Source organism: Channa argus, chromosome 2, assembly GCF_033026475.1.
Source record: "Channa argus isolate prfri chromosome 2, Channa argus male v1.0, whole genome shotgun sequence".
NCBI classification, from domain to species: domain Eukaryota; kingdom Metazoa; phylum Chordata; class Actinopteri; order Anabantiformes; family Channidae; genus Channa; species Channa argus.
Window position 1 is genome coordinate 26,911,294 of NC_090198.1, and position 18,829 is coordinate 26,930,122.

General features: G+C 40.6%; 1 protein-coding gene across 2 annotated transcripts; it reads right to left on the reverse strand.

Annotated features, from left to right (window-relative positions):
• Positions 1–215: 215 nt before the first annotated feature.
• urb2 (URB2 ribosome biogenesis homolog) lies at positions 216–18,533 on the reverse strand. 2 transcript variants are annotated; one of them, XM_067488297.1, is made up of 12 exons: positions 18,442–18,533; positions 17,215–17,370; positions 16,843–17,019; positions 14,649–15,778; positions 14,435–14,573; positions 11,831–14,297; positions 11,323–11,483; positions 11,085–11,195; positions 9,828–10,070; positions 6,559–6,655; positions 5,351–5,484; positions 216–2,426 (listed from the first exon to the last, which is right to left on the reverse strand). In XM_067488297.1, the coding sequence occupies exons 2-12, from the start codon at positions 17,338–17,340 to the stop codon at positions 2,229–2,231; spliced, it is 4,983 nt and encodes a 1,660-aa protein (XP_067344398.1). In that variant the 5' UTR covers positions 17,341–17,370; positions 18,442–18,533; the 3' UTR covers positions 216–2,228. The 2 variants fall into 2 exon arrangements, with proteins under 2 accessions (XP_067344398.1, XP_067344406.1); XM_067488305.1 differs by having other exon boundaries at positions 18,325–18,449.
• Between the last annotated feature and the right edge of the window lie 296 nt (positions 18,534–18,829).

The window sequence follows — 18,829 nt, forward strand, 5'->3', positions numbered from 1 at the left end:
ACCTTCATTAGTAAATAGAGGAGCTTTCCACTCATTAAAGAATTAGTGTTTTGGCAGCTGTACTTTTCATTCACTGTCGTGCTGCACTCACTAAGGCACAAAATGCAGAATTGTTTTTGCTTTTAATCCAGTTTTTTTTTTTTTGGTCCCGTGTTACATTTTTACCTTCAAGGTTTGTTTGTAAAAAATTTCCAAGTCAGAATCTTCAAACTGCCTCTGTAGCGGGAAAGTTTTATTCACAAAACATGTCATACAAGATAAAAAAATAAAAAATATCAGTGTGTTGCTTCAACAGCTCTGTCTGAAATCAGCAAACCAACACGTAACAAATTAAAAAGAATCAGTCATCACATAGGAGGAACCAAAATGATTAATGAGACACGTTTTGATGACATGGACTCAGAGGGAATGGTGCTAAAAAAAAAAAAAAATCTTTTTAAGTCAAAGTGCTGGGTGATAAATATGTGAGAAAGAGCAAAGAATATTCCAGCCTAGAGGAGGTGATGTTACTCTGTCAGGTGTTAGAACAGAGCATGATACAGGACATAGGCCTGAATAAAGAGCATAAGGAACATTTCTTACCTTTCCTTCATTTCTGAAACATACAAGCTGTTGAGATGAAATATAAAAAAATTCCGAAATATTTCTCAGTACACTAGCAGCCATGATGATGGTTTGGAGAACAGGATATTAATTCAGCATCAAGTTTTTTTTTTTTATGTACTCTATAAAAACAATTCCCTGAGGAGAAAGAGAGTCTGTCTGTTTGCAACTCATGTGACCGGTCTGAACTTATCAAATTCATTTCTAAATTTCTCTAACTATGAGACATTCGGTAACTGCCGTTAATTCTTCTAAATCTCTCAATTGTGCCACTACAGAACAAATCTGTTCGTTCTGGATGTTCCCTGAAATCATCTGTCATCAATCTGAAATACTATAAATACACTGTATAATGTCTTATATTTTGCAGGGACACTTCTATTACTTATTTATTTCATTTGTGTCTTGTAATAGGTCTCAAAAACATAACATTGATCAGCTTCCAAAGAAAAAAACTGCAGAAAAACAACTGAATGCTGACACTGTGGGTCTGCACCTGCAAAATCCTGTTTGTATTTGCAAAGGAAATAAAATCGGTTTGAGATGACAGTGCGTTCAAAATGAACTGTCAAATGAGTTTCAGTTTCAGCAAAAACAAAGTCATCGCAACTATTCACACATATATCCATGTTTTTTCGGCATTTAATATTGACTAGGCCCTGTTCTTTGTACGGCAATTTACAGGTTGTCTCTGTAACAGATCGACAATCCCAAACCTACTTACAGTAGGAGCAGGTCTGTTGTCAGGTTTAGTCGGTGTAAACACAATAATGATTCTACTCGATCCAACAGTATGTGGGTCCAAATAATTTAATAACCTGGTCTGATGACACGCACCATAAAAACCAATCAATCATCAATGTGTACGCGCACACACTTTCTCAGTGTGTGTTAGAGTGGTCAGATAACATCATTCATAAAATAATGTTTCATTTGAAATTAATTTAACTTCAATAGTCTCTTTCATCATTAGCACTAACCCAGTAGGAAATGTGCTGGACGTGGTTTATAGCGGTGCTAAATGTGGTCTAGTCAACAACTATGTGAATAGTTATTTCTGATGATAAAATCCAGCTTTTCTAATCCACTTCTCAAGTGGGTTTGAAAAACCATCATAACTGGATAACGTGATCCAGAATCATAACACCCATTACTCAAACGATCTGTTAGGCCACGTATGAAGAACAGGGCCCAGCTCCTTCAAATCATAATAAACACGGTGATAGTGATCAGCACCTGTACTGTCTCCATTACACTGTCTCTGTGTGTTTATGGTGCACGGTCTTGCAAAGCGATAGCAAACATAGTTTTCCGATCTGATTACAACCCTCCTCGGGCTATTTTATTTAATTCGTGCAATACATTTATCATTTTCAGCTTGATTTGTTTATTCATTATTGTCTACTACCATTATCTGCTGTTTGTATTTTTATATTAGATACTGGGTTGTGTTCAGGTACAAAATGGACAGCAGGGCAATTTCCCATTTTGATTCAATGTAACAAAAAAAAAAAAACTGTGTCTGAGGAGCAAACCCAGCCCCCTGCGATGACACCCATTCATTCATTTAAAATCAGAAATGACAAAGAAATAGCCTAAAGAAAGACGACCAGAAGACAAACAGTTTAAACTGTGTACTTGTCCTCCCCTTGTCTCTGAGCTTTGTGGTAATGGGTGTAGCTGCCATACAGCTCGTTGAACACCTCCCTGACTCCCATCGGCAGCGTGGCCATCAGAAATTTGATATCCCGCTCCATGCAAAGGTCCAGAATCCGAAAGATCCCCTCAGTTAGATGCAGCTTAATGTCTGGCCGCAGAGTAACCTGCAGAGGCAAATAAGATCAGATGAATTTGGGGTCAAACAAGGAACTGATTTACTGCCCGCATACACCCGCTGCCAGTCATCTCTGCTCACACATTCACCACACAGACTTTTACATTCCCTTCTTTCTTAATGGGAGTTTTAAACTATGTGGCAATTTGCTACCGTCTGAGGAGCAGAAGGCAAAACTTTGAAACAAAAAAATTATATGGCAGAATAGATGACTATTGATTTAAGGCTTACATTCAACTTCACTTTACTCACTGTAAAAACAAAATCTTATATTAATATGTGAAAATTGTGCATTATTGAAGTTTAACTGCTCAAAAAACAGATGGCTTCTGTTTTACCATAATGAGAAAGCAACTTTCGCTTTAGTGTCAAACAAAAATTTAGAGTTATCTTTTCCTCATCTTGTTTTTTAAACTGTTGCTCTGATATGAATGCTGAGGTTCAAGCATCAAACTAATTATAGACCCAGATATGATCAGGACTACGTGCACTCACACCGGTGCAGAAAACAGGGAGGTTCATAGACTTCCTTTCAGTCCATGTGACAGAAGGAGAGCAATGTATTATATTTAAGCAGTACAGTGCAACTCTACACACACACACACACACACACACACACACACAGTCAAACAACACCTTTTGATGAACCCTGCCTAACAAGCCAGGACAATTTTCACAATAGTGTTTGGTTTTACAACCCTGTTACATTACAACCCAGTTTACAGGTGTCACACCATCACATGACTGCGCTGTGCTGGAAACCGTACCTGTTAAATGATAAGATGAAACCATGAGATCATAATTACAGCTTTGCATTATGAAGGAAACTACCAATTATGGGTTTGTTTAAAGACATCACATGTCACATGGAGCAGCGGTGACAGTGGTACTAACACTGTCCTAATACCAGGATCTTTATTCAGGAGCTCAGTGGCTTTCCATCTTATTCAGTTTTTCTCTGGAGTACATAGCCAGTTTTGTAGTAGAGGTGCAACTAGCACTTTGTGGCCACTGGAAGGTGATGAATCACTTTAACCTTTAAAGCCTCAACTACAAACACTTACTTTATTTTAATACGTTTTGCTTTGAACAAACTGCATATATGCTACATGTATTCATTACTACACATGGTATAACTGCACCTTCAACGTTGTTAGAGAGAATGTGAAGTTACATTAGACAAAAGCAACTGTTGGGGGACGCAGGTGCAATCTTGTGATTAATGTGGTCTGTTTACCTGTGCCTGCTGCAGTGGTTATGTGCTTAGCTTTTGTTTGGCTAAATCATTCAAATTTGATGGAGATGGGAAATTATCAATAGGAAGAAAAGGGACCCTACTTGGAGAAAACAAACCACTATAGCAATCAGAAGTATTTGAAATAAATAAATAAATAAATACATGAACAGTTTGTTTTAGTTGCTCTAAGCAAGATCTGCTAATTCAAGTACAGGGTTTAACCATTTTAATTAGGCTTTAAATTGAATAGAAAGTCCGACTTGTTGAACCTCACCTACATCTGCTCGTTGCTTTTCGCCAAATTTCTTGCCTCACTACATCGCACCTTGTAGAAACAGATACATGTGGTATTGCTGAAATCTCTCCTGTTTACAGAAAACCTCAGTTCACTGTAGTCTAACACGTGCTTTTAGCTGCCTGGACATTGTAAAATCATCATATCAGATGTTCTCTTCATCAAACTCATAGCCATTTCATTTAAATCCTATAATGTTCTTTGTCTAAAAAGACAAACTTACAGGCAGTTAGACAGACAATGTCTTTAGGTGGATCACATGTTTACAGTCTATCCTGATTTAAAGCAGGACTGTATTTATTTAAATAGTGTGGTTTAGGAGTTATAGCTGCTTCAGTGTTTACAGGTGGTTTTGCTTTAACGTGGGGTGATGAGAAAGTTCTTAAATATTAAGACGTGTCTAATGTCACACATTGAATGGGCAGAAAAAAGAGGCTTTTCCAACTGCAGCTCTACTCGGGCATTGTAATAACCTGGCTGCTGCATGAAAAGCTAATTTCAGTCTATTTGAAACTGTTCCCACACACAGGCTGCTAAATTACCTAGGACTAAAAAGGAGGCCCATCTCTTTCAAAAGCCCCACAAGAGCACAATATTAGTCCAAGTTTCGTGTTATTAGACGATTCGGACAAAGAATCCAAAAGGCCTTTTCTGCACTCCCTCTGTCTGCCTGTCCATTCTCCTGTCTCTCTGTCTGTCTGTGCTTATGTCTGGGTGTATGAGTACATTTACGTCTTCCTCTCACTGTGCAGCTCTGTTGGAAAGTGCTGAGTCAGATTGGCAGCATCACGTTAAATACAGCTTGGTAGCAAAGTGGAGCAGTGTTCACAAGCCAGACGTGACTCACTGCTCTGTGGGAACATCCAGCGTGGAATTACAGTAATCCTGGGGTTTGTTCACATTTACAGTCCGGCCAATGAAAATACTTCCCCTTCTCTGCGTCTGAGCATCAGCGCCTCGGTCGCTCTGCTCGGATGAATCTCACCAGCTCAACATGCACCACCAGACAAACTGGGCTGGATCAAAGGATCAGCCGAGCTCCTGCCGCCTCATTCATACATGTACAGGCGTGTGTTCATCTCTTTCTTTTATTCACCTCCACTGTCCTCACAGCTTCAAAACACAATCTGAATCCGCATTACAAATTACAGTGTGTTAAGAATGTTACACGTACTTACAGAAGACCACAGGGGAAGACAGATGGGTTTAGATGAGGAACTGTGTTAACTTTGTATGATACTTTGTGACTGTGTGTGTTGCCGACTGGCATTTTTACCAGACTGTCACCCAACTGTAAAACCACCAGAATGAATAAATTTCTAATGCTAATATTGGCAAAATGAGGCCAGAGCGAAGGTTCAAAGCGTGTGTGAGTGTGTACCTTCTGCAGCTCTGTGACGTACTGCGCCACCATCAAGGTTGACTGTGTAGTGAAGCTGTCAGCTGTGGCAGCAATGTGAGAGTACATCCTCTCTATCAGCCTGGAGCACTGGAGATACGCATCACTCTCCATACCTTAGAAACAGCAGTAAAAAACAGACACTGATCAGACATTAACCTGTTTGTAAGTGGCAAATGAAGTTCCTCCTCATAAACTTGCATCAAAATCAGTCCACCCCTCTTTTCCTGGCCCGGTTTCCTGTCTCTCGACACTGTCCATTATCAAACAAAAGCACAAACGCCCAAAAATCCATTATACACTTGCCGCCCACTTTATTAGGCACATCTGTATAATCTAATGGAATCTAACACAGCAGCTCTGCCATGAATTCTACTTTGACAAGGTTACAATTTCTCGTTTTTTACGTCAGAAAGGTGACAATTCTACTCTCCGTTTATTGTTGGTAAATGCTAAATTTCCACTTATAGCGCTTTGCTCATGCTTTTCTTTCAAAACACTTGGTAACTTTTGATTTTGGAAAAATAACAGATAATAGATGGTAATTTATCAATAAGCTTGATTAGAGCACAGAACAGAACTAATCTAAAGCTAAATATAGGTGTATAACAACATATACCTGTTTCTACTACACAGGGACCAAGTAGAGGTTTCAGTTTGCAATGGATCCAGACTGAAAAATGAGTCAAGACTGAAAACACTCTGTGTCTTAACATTTCAGAGACGCTGCTACCATTGAGTAAATATCCGAAACTGGCAGCAGTGTTGAAATACGACTGAGCATTACACCCACTCAGTCAGTTCCAGTCATTTCCAGCAGCAGTTGCAAGTAGACATCTCTTTAAAAATGAATGCAGCAATAAACTAAATCTCAGGTTAACTTGACTGAGTTTAGATGATGCCATTAGTTACTAAACTGCTCTAATTCATTGTTACACTGCAAAGAACTTCAAGGGCACCAAATCCCAATGCAGACCTGGACTTAAAAGTACAGTATGAAGAATTTACTTACAGGAGAATAAGGTTTATTAAGTTAACTTTCCTACTCCAGTCCATCAACTACCTGCTTGTCCAATGATGTAAAACTTAGCATTACTCACAAAGAGACATTTTGAATATTTTCTCCCAAACCAATACCCTTTGCTCCACTTTAACCAACAAGTCTTCTTGTGTGAGCCTGAGAGTGTTACCTGTGTCACTGTGTGCTCTCTGTCGACCCTCCTGCATGACGGATGCCACCAGACGATAGAAGACGTTTAGGAATGACGGAGCTGCGTTCAGCGTCACCTGGACAGACAAAATGAACGTCATGTAATATTTGGTACTAATCAAAACAGCATCTCTATATTCAGCTATTTAATGCGTAGATTTGGCACATGTACTTGTCAGGATATGCAACTGATTTCACAGTATATTTCTGCCTATTCACAGCTCTGACACAGAAGATTTTTTTTGTATGTTGATCAACTATATTCTATCAAAAGAGAACAATAGTTTTATTTCAATTCTGGTGGCGATTTTATCATTTGTGTAGGTTAAATTACAGGGACATATGTGGAAAATGAGGCACACGACATACTTTACTTCTTATATTCAACATTTTTCAACTGTGTCTTAAAGCGTCCTATAAACAAATCCTCCTGTTAATACAGGTCTTAAAAGATCCTGGTATCATGGTCCTTTTTTGACTAATTTTGTATTTTAAAAATATCCACCATATTTTATGCAGTCAGAGTTGTTCAGATTTCCCTAAATCCATGTTTACACAAAGCCCAGATTGCCATCTGTCTTCCATCAGTTCCTTTGGATGCTGTGAACATAAAATTAGCACTTTTCACGAGTCCTCCGCTCAGATTGTCAGTGGGGCCTTCACGTTCAAACCCCGCCAAAGGGAACGCGGCCTAATGAATTGAAGATTGAACTAACTAAATACATGAGATGGAGAACAGTATATTTTAGAATGATAGTTTTATGTCTTATGTTTTTTTTTTAAACCTATTAGGACCTAAGGTGCATGCAAATTATATTTCAGTGGTTAGAATTTAAATTAAGTTGATGTTTTAAATTAAAACATCACATAATTGGAGCTTCTGGAAGCACAAACTTAAAAGTTCGCTGAATAAGTGGTGTAAAACTTGGATTCCCACACTGTGCACACTGCTCCCTCCACTCGAGGCCAACAGTCGACAGAAAGAGAATACAAATGAGAGGAGGATGATGTCACCACCTCTGGTAATGGTTTCCATTGGCTTGAACTCACTCCATGCCAAACTCTTGGCATCCTCGGTCCTATCACACCTCCTCTCCCCTGTTCACTCCTTTCCTACATGGTCCTGAGACTCACGTATCACACATCGTTGTCCTCCATCTCCTGCTTCTTCCCCCTGCTCTTTTGTCACTTACGTCTTATTACTTTCTCTTCTCCTATAAATTTAAGTCTTTGTTCCATTATCCACACCCGTCTCAGCTTTACCTCCCTCCTCCTCCTCTCTGTGCTGGTCTCCTTTCTCCTGTCTTTTGTCCTCACTAACATCTGATATCACTTAGCTGGTTCCTGCCCTGTTTAATTCAGTGCAGCTGTGCCGTTTCTGTCACTGCCTCTGAACCAAAAACTGTCAACATTCTCCTGAGTGTGAAACTGAAAAATTATCACGTTAAGACAAAACACAAGGCCATGTGTAGGCTGGGAGGTGGATTGCCATTCAGTAGTTTACAATTTCTAGTAATTTGTCTTGCTGGTATAGGAAAAAAAAATAAATTCTGCACTTTGGGCAAACGTTCAGTTACAGCTAACAAATTGAAGGTTTTGTGGTTTTCGTGCCGCTGCTGCACGACTGCTGAGTTGCAATATCCTTCGGTTTAAAGTAACATCTTGTACGTTTAAGACACACACTGCTTTTTCTTTACATCATGCCACCAAACATGCTGCCTAGACATACAACAAGCAATGACCTTTAAACCAGGGCGAATGTTTGCTTTCACAGGAGGAGGGAAATCATGGAGTTAGAAATTCTTTGACAACGTAAATAAAAAAAGGTAAATAAAAGCAATTTCACTTTTGTCTCCTTTAGAAATGCATATCATCTAGAAACAAATAAATGATTAATCTAACGCTCATGGCTTTGATAATAATGTCATGTATGACAACACTGATTTACTGAGCAGTGAAAATTTCTTTTAAAAGACCTAATTCTTTTGCTAATAATTTTAGACAAAAACTAGCACATCCAGGGTCATCAAAGAATATTTATAATATTTCAACGGCTACTACTACTGCTCTTCCTTGTACTGCACTGCCATCAGTTGATGGTGTCTCAGCTCTGAGTAGCATCCCTGTTCAGCCAAACAATCCAAAAAAAATGCTCACTACTGCTTGTAAAGTCTTAAAGTGCACTGAAAATTAAACTGTATCTCACGTCATAAAGAAACATGCACTTGAGTCCAGTTAAAGGACTCTTTCACAGATATTAAACTTGCATCTTTTGGCTCTAGTTTGAGTAGAACATGTAACTGAATGGCATTAAACTTCCCTCTGTTTGCCCTATGTTCAAATCTCTCTCTGCTTCTAGCTGGAAAATGCCTCCACATGACATCACTTGGAATAATAACAGTTCAGTTATGTCATCTTGTTGCTCACACTATGGTCAACCTGCTTTTCCAGAGCTCCTCCAGATGATATCATCTCAACTCCTAATGATGAAAAGTTTTTCAGCTAGAGGCAGACACATATTCAAAAATAGGAAATTCAAAGGGAAGTTTAAAAGCATTAAAGTAGATTTACATTCAAAACTAAAGCCCATATGAAACAGATGTTAAAACTATGTAGTGGTTGTTGCTATCGTAGATATGTGATCTGGGGGTATTGATGATCCTCAGTAGCTCAGTGCCACCTCATAGCAGAAGCACCACAGATTCAAACCCGACTTTGTATCAGTATTTTCCCCCGTGTTTTCCCCTTGCTGTATTCCAACAACTGCAACATTGTAAAATAGCTTTAATTTTGTGTTTCCTGTCATAAAAGACATAAAATGTTCATTAGACGGCTCTGTGAAATCAACACGACTGCCTCAGATTGTTTGGCTGCCTACGTTCCTTATCTTGTGTGCTGCTTGCACTGCAGATAAAGAAGCTTAATCACAACTATGTTCTAATTTAATTGTTAGTCCAGTTCTAGATAAGACACAAGTTAATACAGTTTACACAATAAAAGTCTAATATTTTGTGCATGTGTGGCCTGCAAGAACATATCTGCATGTAATGTCATAATATATGCCGTCTAATACACTTGGGGGTTTTCACCTATTTCACTTACACCATTTTGCTATAATTGATGCGTTTATAATTTTTAACGTTTAAAAATATCACTTTATGTTACACACTTTTTAAAATATTTTTTTATTCGTCCTCATTAATTTACACATTTCCGCCTCGAGTCATTCTCCCTCTTGCTTCTTCCTACCTGAGGATGACACTGGATGATGGCAAACAGACCCTCATGAACAGCCAAAAATGCTGATTGGTAGACGAGTGGGGTCAAGTGGTCGAGGGGCACAGAGTGCAGTGCTCCGAGGGCCAAGATCACATGATGAGGGTTGGTGAGGAGGCCCTCCCCCTGGCGCAGCAGCGATGTCAGTGACATCACTGTCGGGATGGTAAAAGGACGGGTCAGAGAGGAGTCCTGACTAGATGATCTTACCAAGAACTGTAACACAAAGAGATGACACACACACACACACACACACACACACAGTCAGAGAGACAAATGCATTCAGACACAACGAGAGCAAATGTTCTCTATAAGTGTGATAACAACTCCGATTTACAGAAGTAATTTATGCCAAAAAATGCCACTGACAATGCCAACAGGACTTTATTCACCGTAGACATGAGGGTTTTATTATTAATTTTTACGCCTAATCGTAAAGCAATATTTCAAAAGCTTTTCAAGAACTGCATACTTGTAAAACCATCAAGGCCTTGCTTTTATAAATAATTCACAGCCATTACAGTTTGATCATTTAGGACTTAAGGAAAGATTAGACAGGTGACATATAGATACAGTGGGTGTGGGTAACAGGAAAGAACAGCATGTTTGCCATATTAAAATAAATGTGTGTGTGTCTGTGCACTATGGTTAAACACACTGCTGAGTTGCCTGTCTGCTCCACCCAGCGGGCCTGATGGAGAACACATTGACCAGAGACACCTCACTGGACATTTCAATGAACAGGCATTCCAGTGGAAATCAGCAGACTGCATGTCATCTGGCTGCCGAATCACGCAGGACATCTGTTACATGTACTGCAACGGACTCCCAGAGCATCACTACTGATGGCTTAAAACCCGCTGAGAAATAATCCCAGTATGGTACTGGGCCATTTTCCTTCACACCGCAGTGCAATGTTTAACTAAGCAAATATTTCAGTTACGGGATTAACACGATGTAATGATAGACATTTTAAAAAGAGTCATTCCTTTTCTTTGACTGAGACCTCAGAGGGGTGTGTTCTACAGACCCATGTCAATAATAATAATAACATTAATAATAATAATAATACCAGCACTGACTGCTGAGTTTGTTGTGTTGACACCCCTCCAATATCATTGCATATATGAAGCAAAAAAACTCCTTGTAATCCTTAATAATTTCCTGAGTTGGTTGCATGTGACTTTGTGCTTGAGTTTGTGAATGAGTTATGATAAGGTTTTTCCTCACCACCATAGCAGATATAATCTGTGGTGCACTGAACCACAGAGCTTTAGAGCAGGGATCAGGTAACCGACAAGAGGACAACAGTCTTATGATGGTTACAGTAGACAGCACCTCCTGGAGAACGGACAAAGAATAAGTTTGCCATTTATTTAATGTCATCCACAAAAATTTAAAATACATTTACAGCCTTTCCACAGCTTGTGAAGTCTCAAACACAAAAAAGGATTAATCTGGGCCTCACCCTGAAGTTTCCAGCCCTCAGCTTGCACACATCTAGTCCTTCTTTGACCATTAGGAGCAGCAGGTTAAACCGGCCTGTAGTACTTTTCTCCACAAGGTGGCATAGCAGCTCCTGCAATGGTGACTCCAGCTCACTGACGTCATTTGAGGACAGCCAGGAAGCTGAAGGTAAAATAGGAGTGTTACATTCAGCATAACAAGGAGTAATTTAAACATATAATGACAATAACTTCAATAAGCATTAAGTGTGAACACAACATAATATGTAATAATATATCTTATTAATATTTAATCACTATACATTCACATGAAGTTGCCCTTAGGTGCTATGTGATGAGAGTAAGGTTTTAATTCTTACAATCCAAAGTATCAAAAAAAGTTTTTAAACAAATTACAAAATCTATTAACAAATAGCGTGGCATAAACAAAGAGTATTACACTTATTCATGTATGTGCAAGAAGCACGAATTGCACAAATAAAGGTTTGTTCTCAGTAAATGCTCCTGTACCTGTCAGTAGTCTGTTCACACTCTGCAGTATCTGAACGTACAGCTCATCCAGCTCATTTCCTACTTTCTCGTCCTTGTCTCCTCTTGTCTTCTCCGCCGCTTCGTAGAAAGCCGACAGGAAATTGAGAGAGGACACCAGGAAGTCCATGGGCCTGGGCGCAGAGCTCATTTCTCTAAGAATCTGCTTGCAGTAGACCTGATACAGAACCATGTGGCTCAGGACAAGCTTGTTCTCATTCTCCACAGATAGTGAAGACAGTTCACAGTGCAGCATGACTGTAACAACTTCCACCATAAAAGCTTGTCCGAGGATGCTGGCTGGCTGGACAACCAGCTCATTGACAGTCTGCGGCCTTAAGACAAGCTCAACAGTTGGTCCCAGTGATTCAGTAGTTCTTCGGAGCATTTGGGTCAAGGTTTGATCTATTTGTTTACTCTTTCCCAGATTAGAGGTCATTGCCTGGGAGAACGAAGTCAGGGATGCCAGCAGAAGATGAATAGACCGAATGGAGGCCCCTGAATCTGGTTTCCCTGTAACAGCTGCTGAACTGGCTGCAATAATTTGCCTGCTTGTTATTTCCTTACTGGTGAGAAAGGAGGCAAACTGGTCCAGGTTGAGTCGCACGCTGCTGTTTCTGTTTATAATCAACTGCACCAACGACCCGATGAAGCCACGAACTGCTTTGATCAAATCCAACCAATCAGGGCTGCACATGGTTCGAAATCTTCCACTGTTGTTATGCCAGAGGAGAGAAGACGTGACAGCCTGCAGCAGAGTACCACCATGGATGAGTTTCAACACACTTTGGAAGTTTTTACTCTCCAGCAGACAAGTCAGAATCCCGAGCAGCTTGTTCTGGAAAACAGCACCGGCTCCAGAGTAAGAACGATCTTCAGCCTCCGGGTTTGACTGACTGGAGGTGGAGGTGAGCATGAATAGAAGAAGCAGAAAAATGGAGGACAGTTGTTCAGAGGTCATTGCATCTGGGTTTAAGTCTGTTAGGATTTGGAGTAAATTCACAAGTTCATTGGTCTGAGCACTACTCAACAACACAAACACTTTTCCAGTCTTAGAGGATTCCAATATATCCTCAACTATGGCCTCTTTATCCCCTAGTGTGGACAGGGGCAGATTGTCATCAAGGTCTTTCTCTTGAGACTTCAAAAGCACAGGGAAACTCTTGGTTGCGTGTGCTTCCACAAGAACCCCATTAATCCTTCGGGTGAGTGAACAAACTGTGGCAGAGAAAAGCGAAGTCAGCTCATCAAAGATTCGGCTTTGGAGAAGCTGGGTAGATATAAGGGAGACTGTCAGACAGAGGGGCCTGTCCTTTTCTTTCTCTGTCTGCCTTGTGAGGAGTGAACTGACGAGAAGGTCTGAGATGCAGCGCGTGTCTTCCTTGCTCAGGTAGGGAGCAATCAAAGGCAAATTGATTGTGACAAGATGCCAGTGGGCAACACGGTAGGAGTTGGCATTCACGCTGCATATCTGCCCATCCCACACCTGCTCTCCATACAGACTTCCCTCAAGCGCTGATTGAGCTACAATAGACTGTGCTGCCTTGTTTAGCCACGCTGCAGTGCTGGATTCACTGAGTAAGGTGCCATCTAGCAAAACCTTCTTCATCTGTTGTAAAGTCAGGCATTTGAGCAGCAAAGAGCTCATGGGGCTGCAGGAGGGCGACGGATGGAGATTTACTGGTAAAATGTCAGCGGATACAAGACTGTGAATGTAGGACAGGGCTTGAGCATTCAGAAGAGCCTGGTCTTTATACTGACTTTCAGGTGGAATCTGGGATGTATCCAGAGATGTGTATTTACTGCAATGAATAGCAAAACATGTATCCACTTCCACGCAGGTGTACCTGAGGAGAAGAGCAGCGTCCTGGGTTTTTTGTTGCCAGAGTACTCTTATTTTAGACTTCTCTGGTTCTCTGAGGGACAAATTCCTTCTGCCCTTCTTTGGGGTCTTTTGAAATGAGCTTATGTTTGTTTTAATGGACTCCTTCGCTATTGACAACACCTGTAGTAAATCCTTCACTAACTGCTGCATCTCCTCCATCAGACTTTGAGTCCGTCTCACTAAAGGAAGAGGAGAAGCATTGTCTAGGGTCTTCAGACTAAATAAAACAGCATGAAGGAGCTGGCTAAGGGAGAAGAGCTTCAGAGACGAATCTTGGTCCACTTTAACACCTCCCTTCTCATCTTCTCCTCCTCCAGCAATTGCCACTAGGTCTGGGAGTATATATTTCCTGACACTCTCCAACACTAATGAGCAGATCTCTAGGCCCTGAAATGGTGGTGTGTCGAGAAGACAAGTTCTAAGGCAGGTGGAGACCCCCTCAGACAGTAGAGGAGGTCGGAGTTCCTCCAGAGCTGGCTGACAGATCACAGACAGGAGCTCAGAGAGTAGGCGCGGGAGTTGCCGGAGCTTAGTATAGGTCTGGAACAGACTGCACACCATGAGCTGTTGGGATAAAACATTTTCTCTGAGTCAACACATATCTCCTTTAAACATTTATTTGCAATAAACAACAATTTATTTCTGTATTTGATCCCCAATTTTAACTTTACTATTCATTTTTCCAGTGACAAAATCAGGACCTGTCTGGCTTTCTGCACTCGTGCTTCCATGCATTCAGAATTAACCCAGGCTGAAGATAATAGCTGGTCCAGGTCCGGTTCCAGAATCAGATGGTTGAGACTCAATAGCACCTTCAAACAGCGGTACCACGCTGGAATACTGAAAGGCAAGATACAACTCCATTTTTACATCGTATGATTAGATGACACTTTAAGCACAGGTGTGGAATGTTACCTTGGCTGAGCCTCGTTGAACAGCATTTGTGCCAGAGCTCTGTAAAAGCTCAGCTGGACCTCTCCGTGTCGTATCCTGTCTGCTGCTACGTTATATATATCAGCTGCGAGAGCCTGACTTAGCAGGGCCTCCAGAGACAACAGGGCCAGGCTCCAGCTCTGTGGGAAACAGTGCTGCCCAGGTGACACAGAGACCGACTGGTCTGCTTTGGCAGGTGAAACTGAGTGTTCATTGATATTGAGATCTAAGGCAGGGACCAATCTGATGAGAAAATAGAAACACAGAATCCTCTGCTCTTCCTCCCTTTCCCCGGTTCCTTTTCCATAACTTTCCAGAAAAAATTTGAACAGCAACGACAACGTGTTGGACTTTACAGGGTATTTTAAGGGCACCTCGCAATAGCCCTCAGCACTCAGTTTAGAAAGTATGGCACTGACTGGCTTCAACTGGCCCTTTGTCCCTCCAGAATTACGCTTCCCAGAATCCTCTTTGGATGGAAGGAGCTCCTCCTTGTAGGAGGTCAAGTGCTCAGGTGGGAAGAAAGCTAACTGAAGGATGGAGTCTATCTTAACACGAATGTCTTTGCACAGTTGCTGACGCAGATGTGTTTGAGATGGTCCAAATTCCCCAGAGGTCAGCAGGTGTCTAAGTAGCACCAACGGCTGAATCAGCTGGTTGGTAACCACAGTAATGACTCTATTTGGGTTGGCTTGTTGTCGCTGAACTGACAAATAACATGACAAGACCTGAAGCAACACCTCAAACAAATTAGATGACTTATGTTTTTCCACTGGTTTTGAAGAGGATTGATAAGGATCCAACACTGGATGATCTGGGGAAGTGTCTAAGTTAAACACAGGTTCAGGTTGAAGACACTCAGTCATCATCTCATCTTGACATCTGACAGACTCAGTCATTACTGGCCCTGTGAGTGATGGCCGCTGTAGCACAGAGCTTGACAGAGAACAGATCTTGGCCAGCAGATCCACCATGAGCTCATACTTGGTGGTGAATACAGATGAAAGCACAGGGGAAAACAGAACCCCCTGACACACACTCAAGATGGTGGACAAACACACGGATGACTTAGAGTCAACTTGTGCATTTTCCTGGAGACGGTCAAGCAGCAGCTAGAGGCAAACAGAGAAAAAGGGTGTCGATCAATATAAAAACACTCTCTAGATTATGCAGAAATTATAGGGCTGTGCCATATCCATGTCATATTATACATGATATACCAATAAAGTTCCTTTCAATAGAAAGAATTATTCATATTCTGATAATGATGTGTTTCCAAATGTACAGCAGTGTGTCCCCCACTGCTCCACCAAACAGAGCAAACATGGTGAAAGAACAAGCTTGCAGTTAGTAAGAGTGTAAGAAGGAGTTCTGAAAAAACTGCTTCCTCTGTTGTTTAAAAAATGGTTTGGCAACATATCAGATGCTAAACACACACCGTAATTTGCGAGCTGTGTCAGAAACTCGTAATTAACCACGGGTTAAGTGCCGGTCCAAGCCCGGTAGAAATTGGGGAGGGTTGTGTCAGGAAGGGCACCCGGTGTAAAAACTGTGCCAAATCAACATGCGGACCATGATCCGCTGTGGCAACCCTGAACTCACGGGATAAGCCGAAAGGACAAAAAAATAAAAAAAAGGTAATCAAATTGTTTTGACGCTAAAAAGCAAAAACACCAAAATATGAGTGTGACACGCTCGTGGCATATGTTGGACCAACAGCAAGTAGGATATTTAGACTCCCTTTACCCTATGACAAAGGACACAAACACTGACACTACCAGAGATAGGGATATTTCATTATTGTTATATTTTCTCTACCTACTTTTGCCCAAAAAGTCTTTTACATTCACAAACTTTGCTTTCCGGTCACAAATTTGAAATGTTCGGAAGCTTGAGCATAATATCTTAGATTAGGGCTGGGTTGGGGAAGACAAAGTAAATTGATATGTTCCGATCGACTGAACACAGCTGATCCAGGTAATCAGCAGTGGGTAGGGATAGTTGAAAAAGAAGGAGGGCAGGGGGACCCTAAGGACCAGGGTTAGGCGACCACTGCTGTACTAAGTCTACATCGCCCACCCCTGGTGGACAAACAGAGGAAGAACATGCCAAATCATGGTTGTCACATTAGAGTATACCACTTTTTTGCAGTCTAATCCTCGTGTTTTTTATGCACCTGTGCCATGCTTAGCCTCAGGCTGATGCTCTTTCCCTGCCTAAGAAGTGAGTGGAGCCTCCGGCTGTGAAGCAGGTCATCAAGGTAACACCACAGTCCTTCCAAAACATCATGAGAAAACTCCACCTTCTGATTATACCAGCCCGTCAAAGCATGGGTACACCAGTCTAACAGCACCTAAAGTGGGTAAGATGCCAAGGATAGAGGTATAAATAGATGGTACACTTCAATACTGTTTTAACATGATGCTCATTAACTATTTTTTTCAATTATACCTTGCCTGACATTTGGTGAAATTTTCATTAAGTGAAATTATTAGCAGAATGCATTAAACAAGTGAAAAGCCTCTTGTAACACAACTTTAGATGTTACCTGTTCCTTATTGGGCAGCAGGCACTGGGAGGAGATCCAGGCAAAACGTGCCAGCTTCAGCTTGTCCTCCCATGGGGTCTGAGGACTCTTCAGTTTTAGATGAATACCGGAGTAGATGGCAGCCATTGCTGCAGCTGGGACTACAGCTGCACAGTCCTGAGGAGACAAGAAGAGAACAAATATGGTCCATAATAACATGAAACCTAAACATTATCTAAAGAGTGAAAACACATGTATTTTTGTATGCTCAGTTTGGAAAATGCAATTTATGCTGCTGTTGAACTTTACAGCTTTATACAGAGAAGGGGTTTCTGCATTAGCCTAACCTACAACGGCTGTGTGTTTGACATGAGTTAATTTAGAGCTTTTTCCATTATACCTCAACTGTGTAGCCCTCATGTATCAGCATGCATTTATGCCAAACTTTTGGTTTCTTTAAAATTTACTAAATTATCCTGGGTGATTTTTTTTAAAGCCCAGAAGACAGTTTCATTGCACAAATCATTGTCTCTCTTGGCTCTCTCTAGAAACCCCAAAGTAACGTAAAAAAATGATAATAGTAATAATTAGTTTCCCAGGATGCGTTCAAAACAAAGATGGATGCCTGCTGATTAACGTTACCTGGATAAAACGATGATCAAATGTCGCAAATGCTGCCTTAGCGTTAAATATTCGTCAGCTCGGTGTCACTCACCACTGACAATGTAGCAAAGCATATTTTGAGACGTTTAAATGCCTATAAATGTGATTAATTGAAAAATTCCGAGACTGATTTCGAAATTAAATAAAATTTAGCGGACTCTATTGTTTTCATTCAGATGGTCTGGAGATTCTTTATTCTGAAAAAAAAAAAAAAAAACAATTACCGGGCTTGGGGTAAAAGATTTAAACGTAACGTTACTCTTGCTTCTTTGACCCAAATCTATGCTAATGCACGAGGGATACTGAATATAATTGCACAAACTTACTGCTAAGCCTCATTCATGGTATGAGAACATTCACAATTTTATGCGTTTGTAATGTTCAGAGTTGTTCATGCTCATGTGTAAATATCTGTCTTATCTGTCTATCTTAATAGACAGTTAAACTTTAAAGCTAACGAGAACTAACCTCATAGCATGTTGTGCTACCGTCAATAGAAGCTAATACATGCGATGTCACTTGTCTGCATGCAAGAAAATGGTCAATAAATCGACCGTTTACTTGTTTAATAAAAAAACAACCAACCTGTGCAAAATTAGCTCAAACTCACGACTTTTCAAACTACACGTGTCTCCTGTTTTCAGAATTTTGAGTGAACTTTCAACTTTCACCCTGTTGGTCAAGACCAAAGCAATCAAGAGTCAAGTTAAACAAACGGATACCGAGTGAATGAATAAATGACGTACTCTTTAGCTGACTTAGCGTAAAATGTTTGCTTCTCCCACCGACAATGTGGCAAATCCTATTTTAAGAAGTTTGTTTGAGCTGCGTATAAATCTGATTAATTAGGAAATATATATCAAAATAACAAAAACGTCATATTTCGAGACAAAAATTAAGCTGATACACAATCCTCGTACATTTGTTTATATTCATTCATTTAAAACAACATTAGTCTTTGATTTTTAATTTC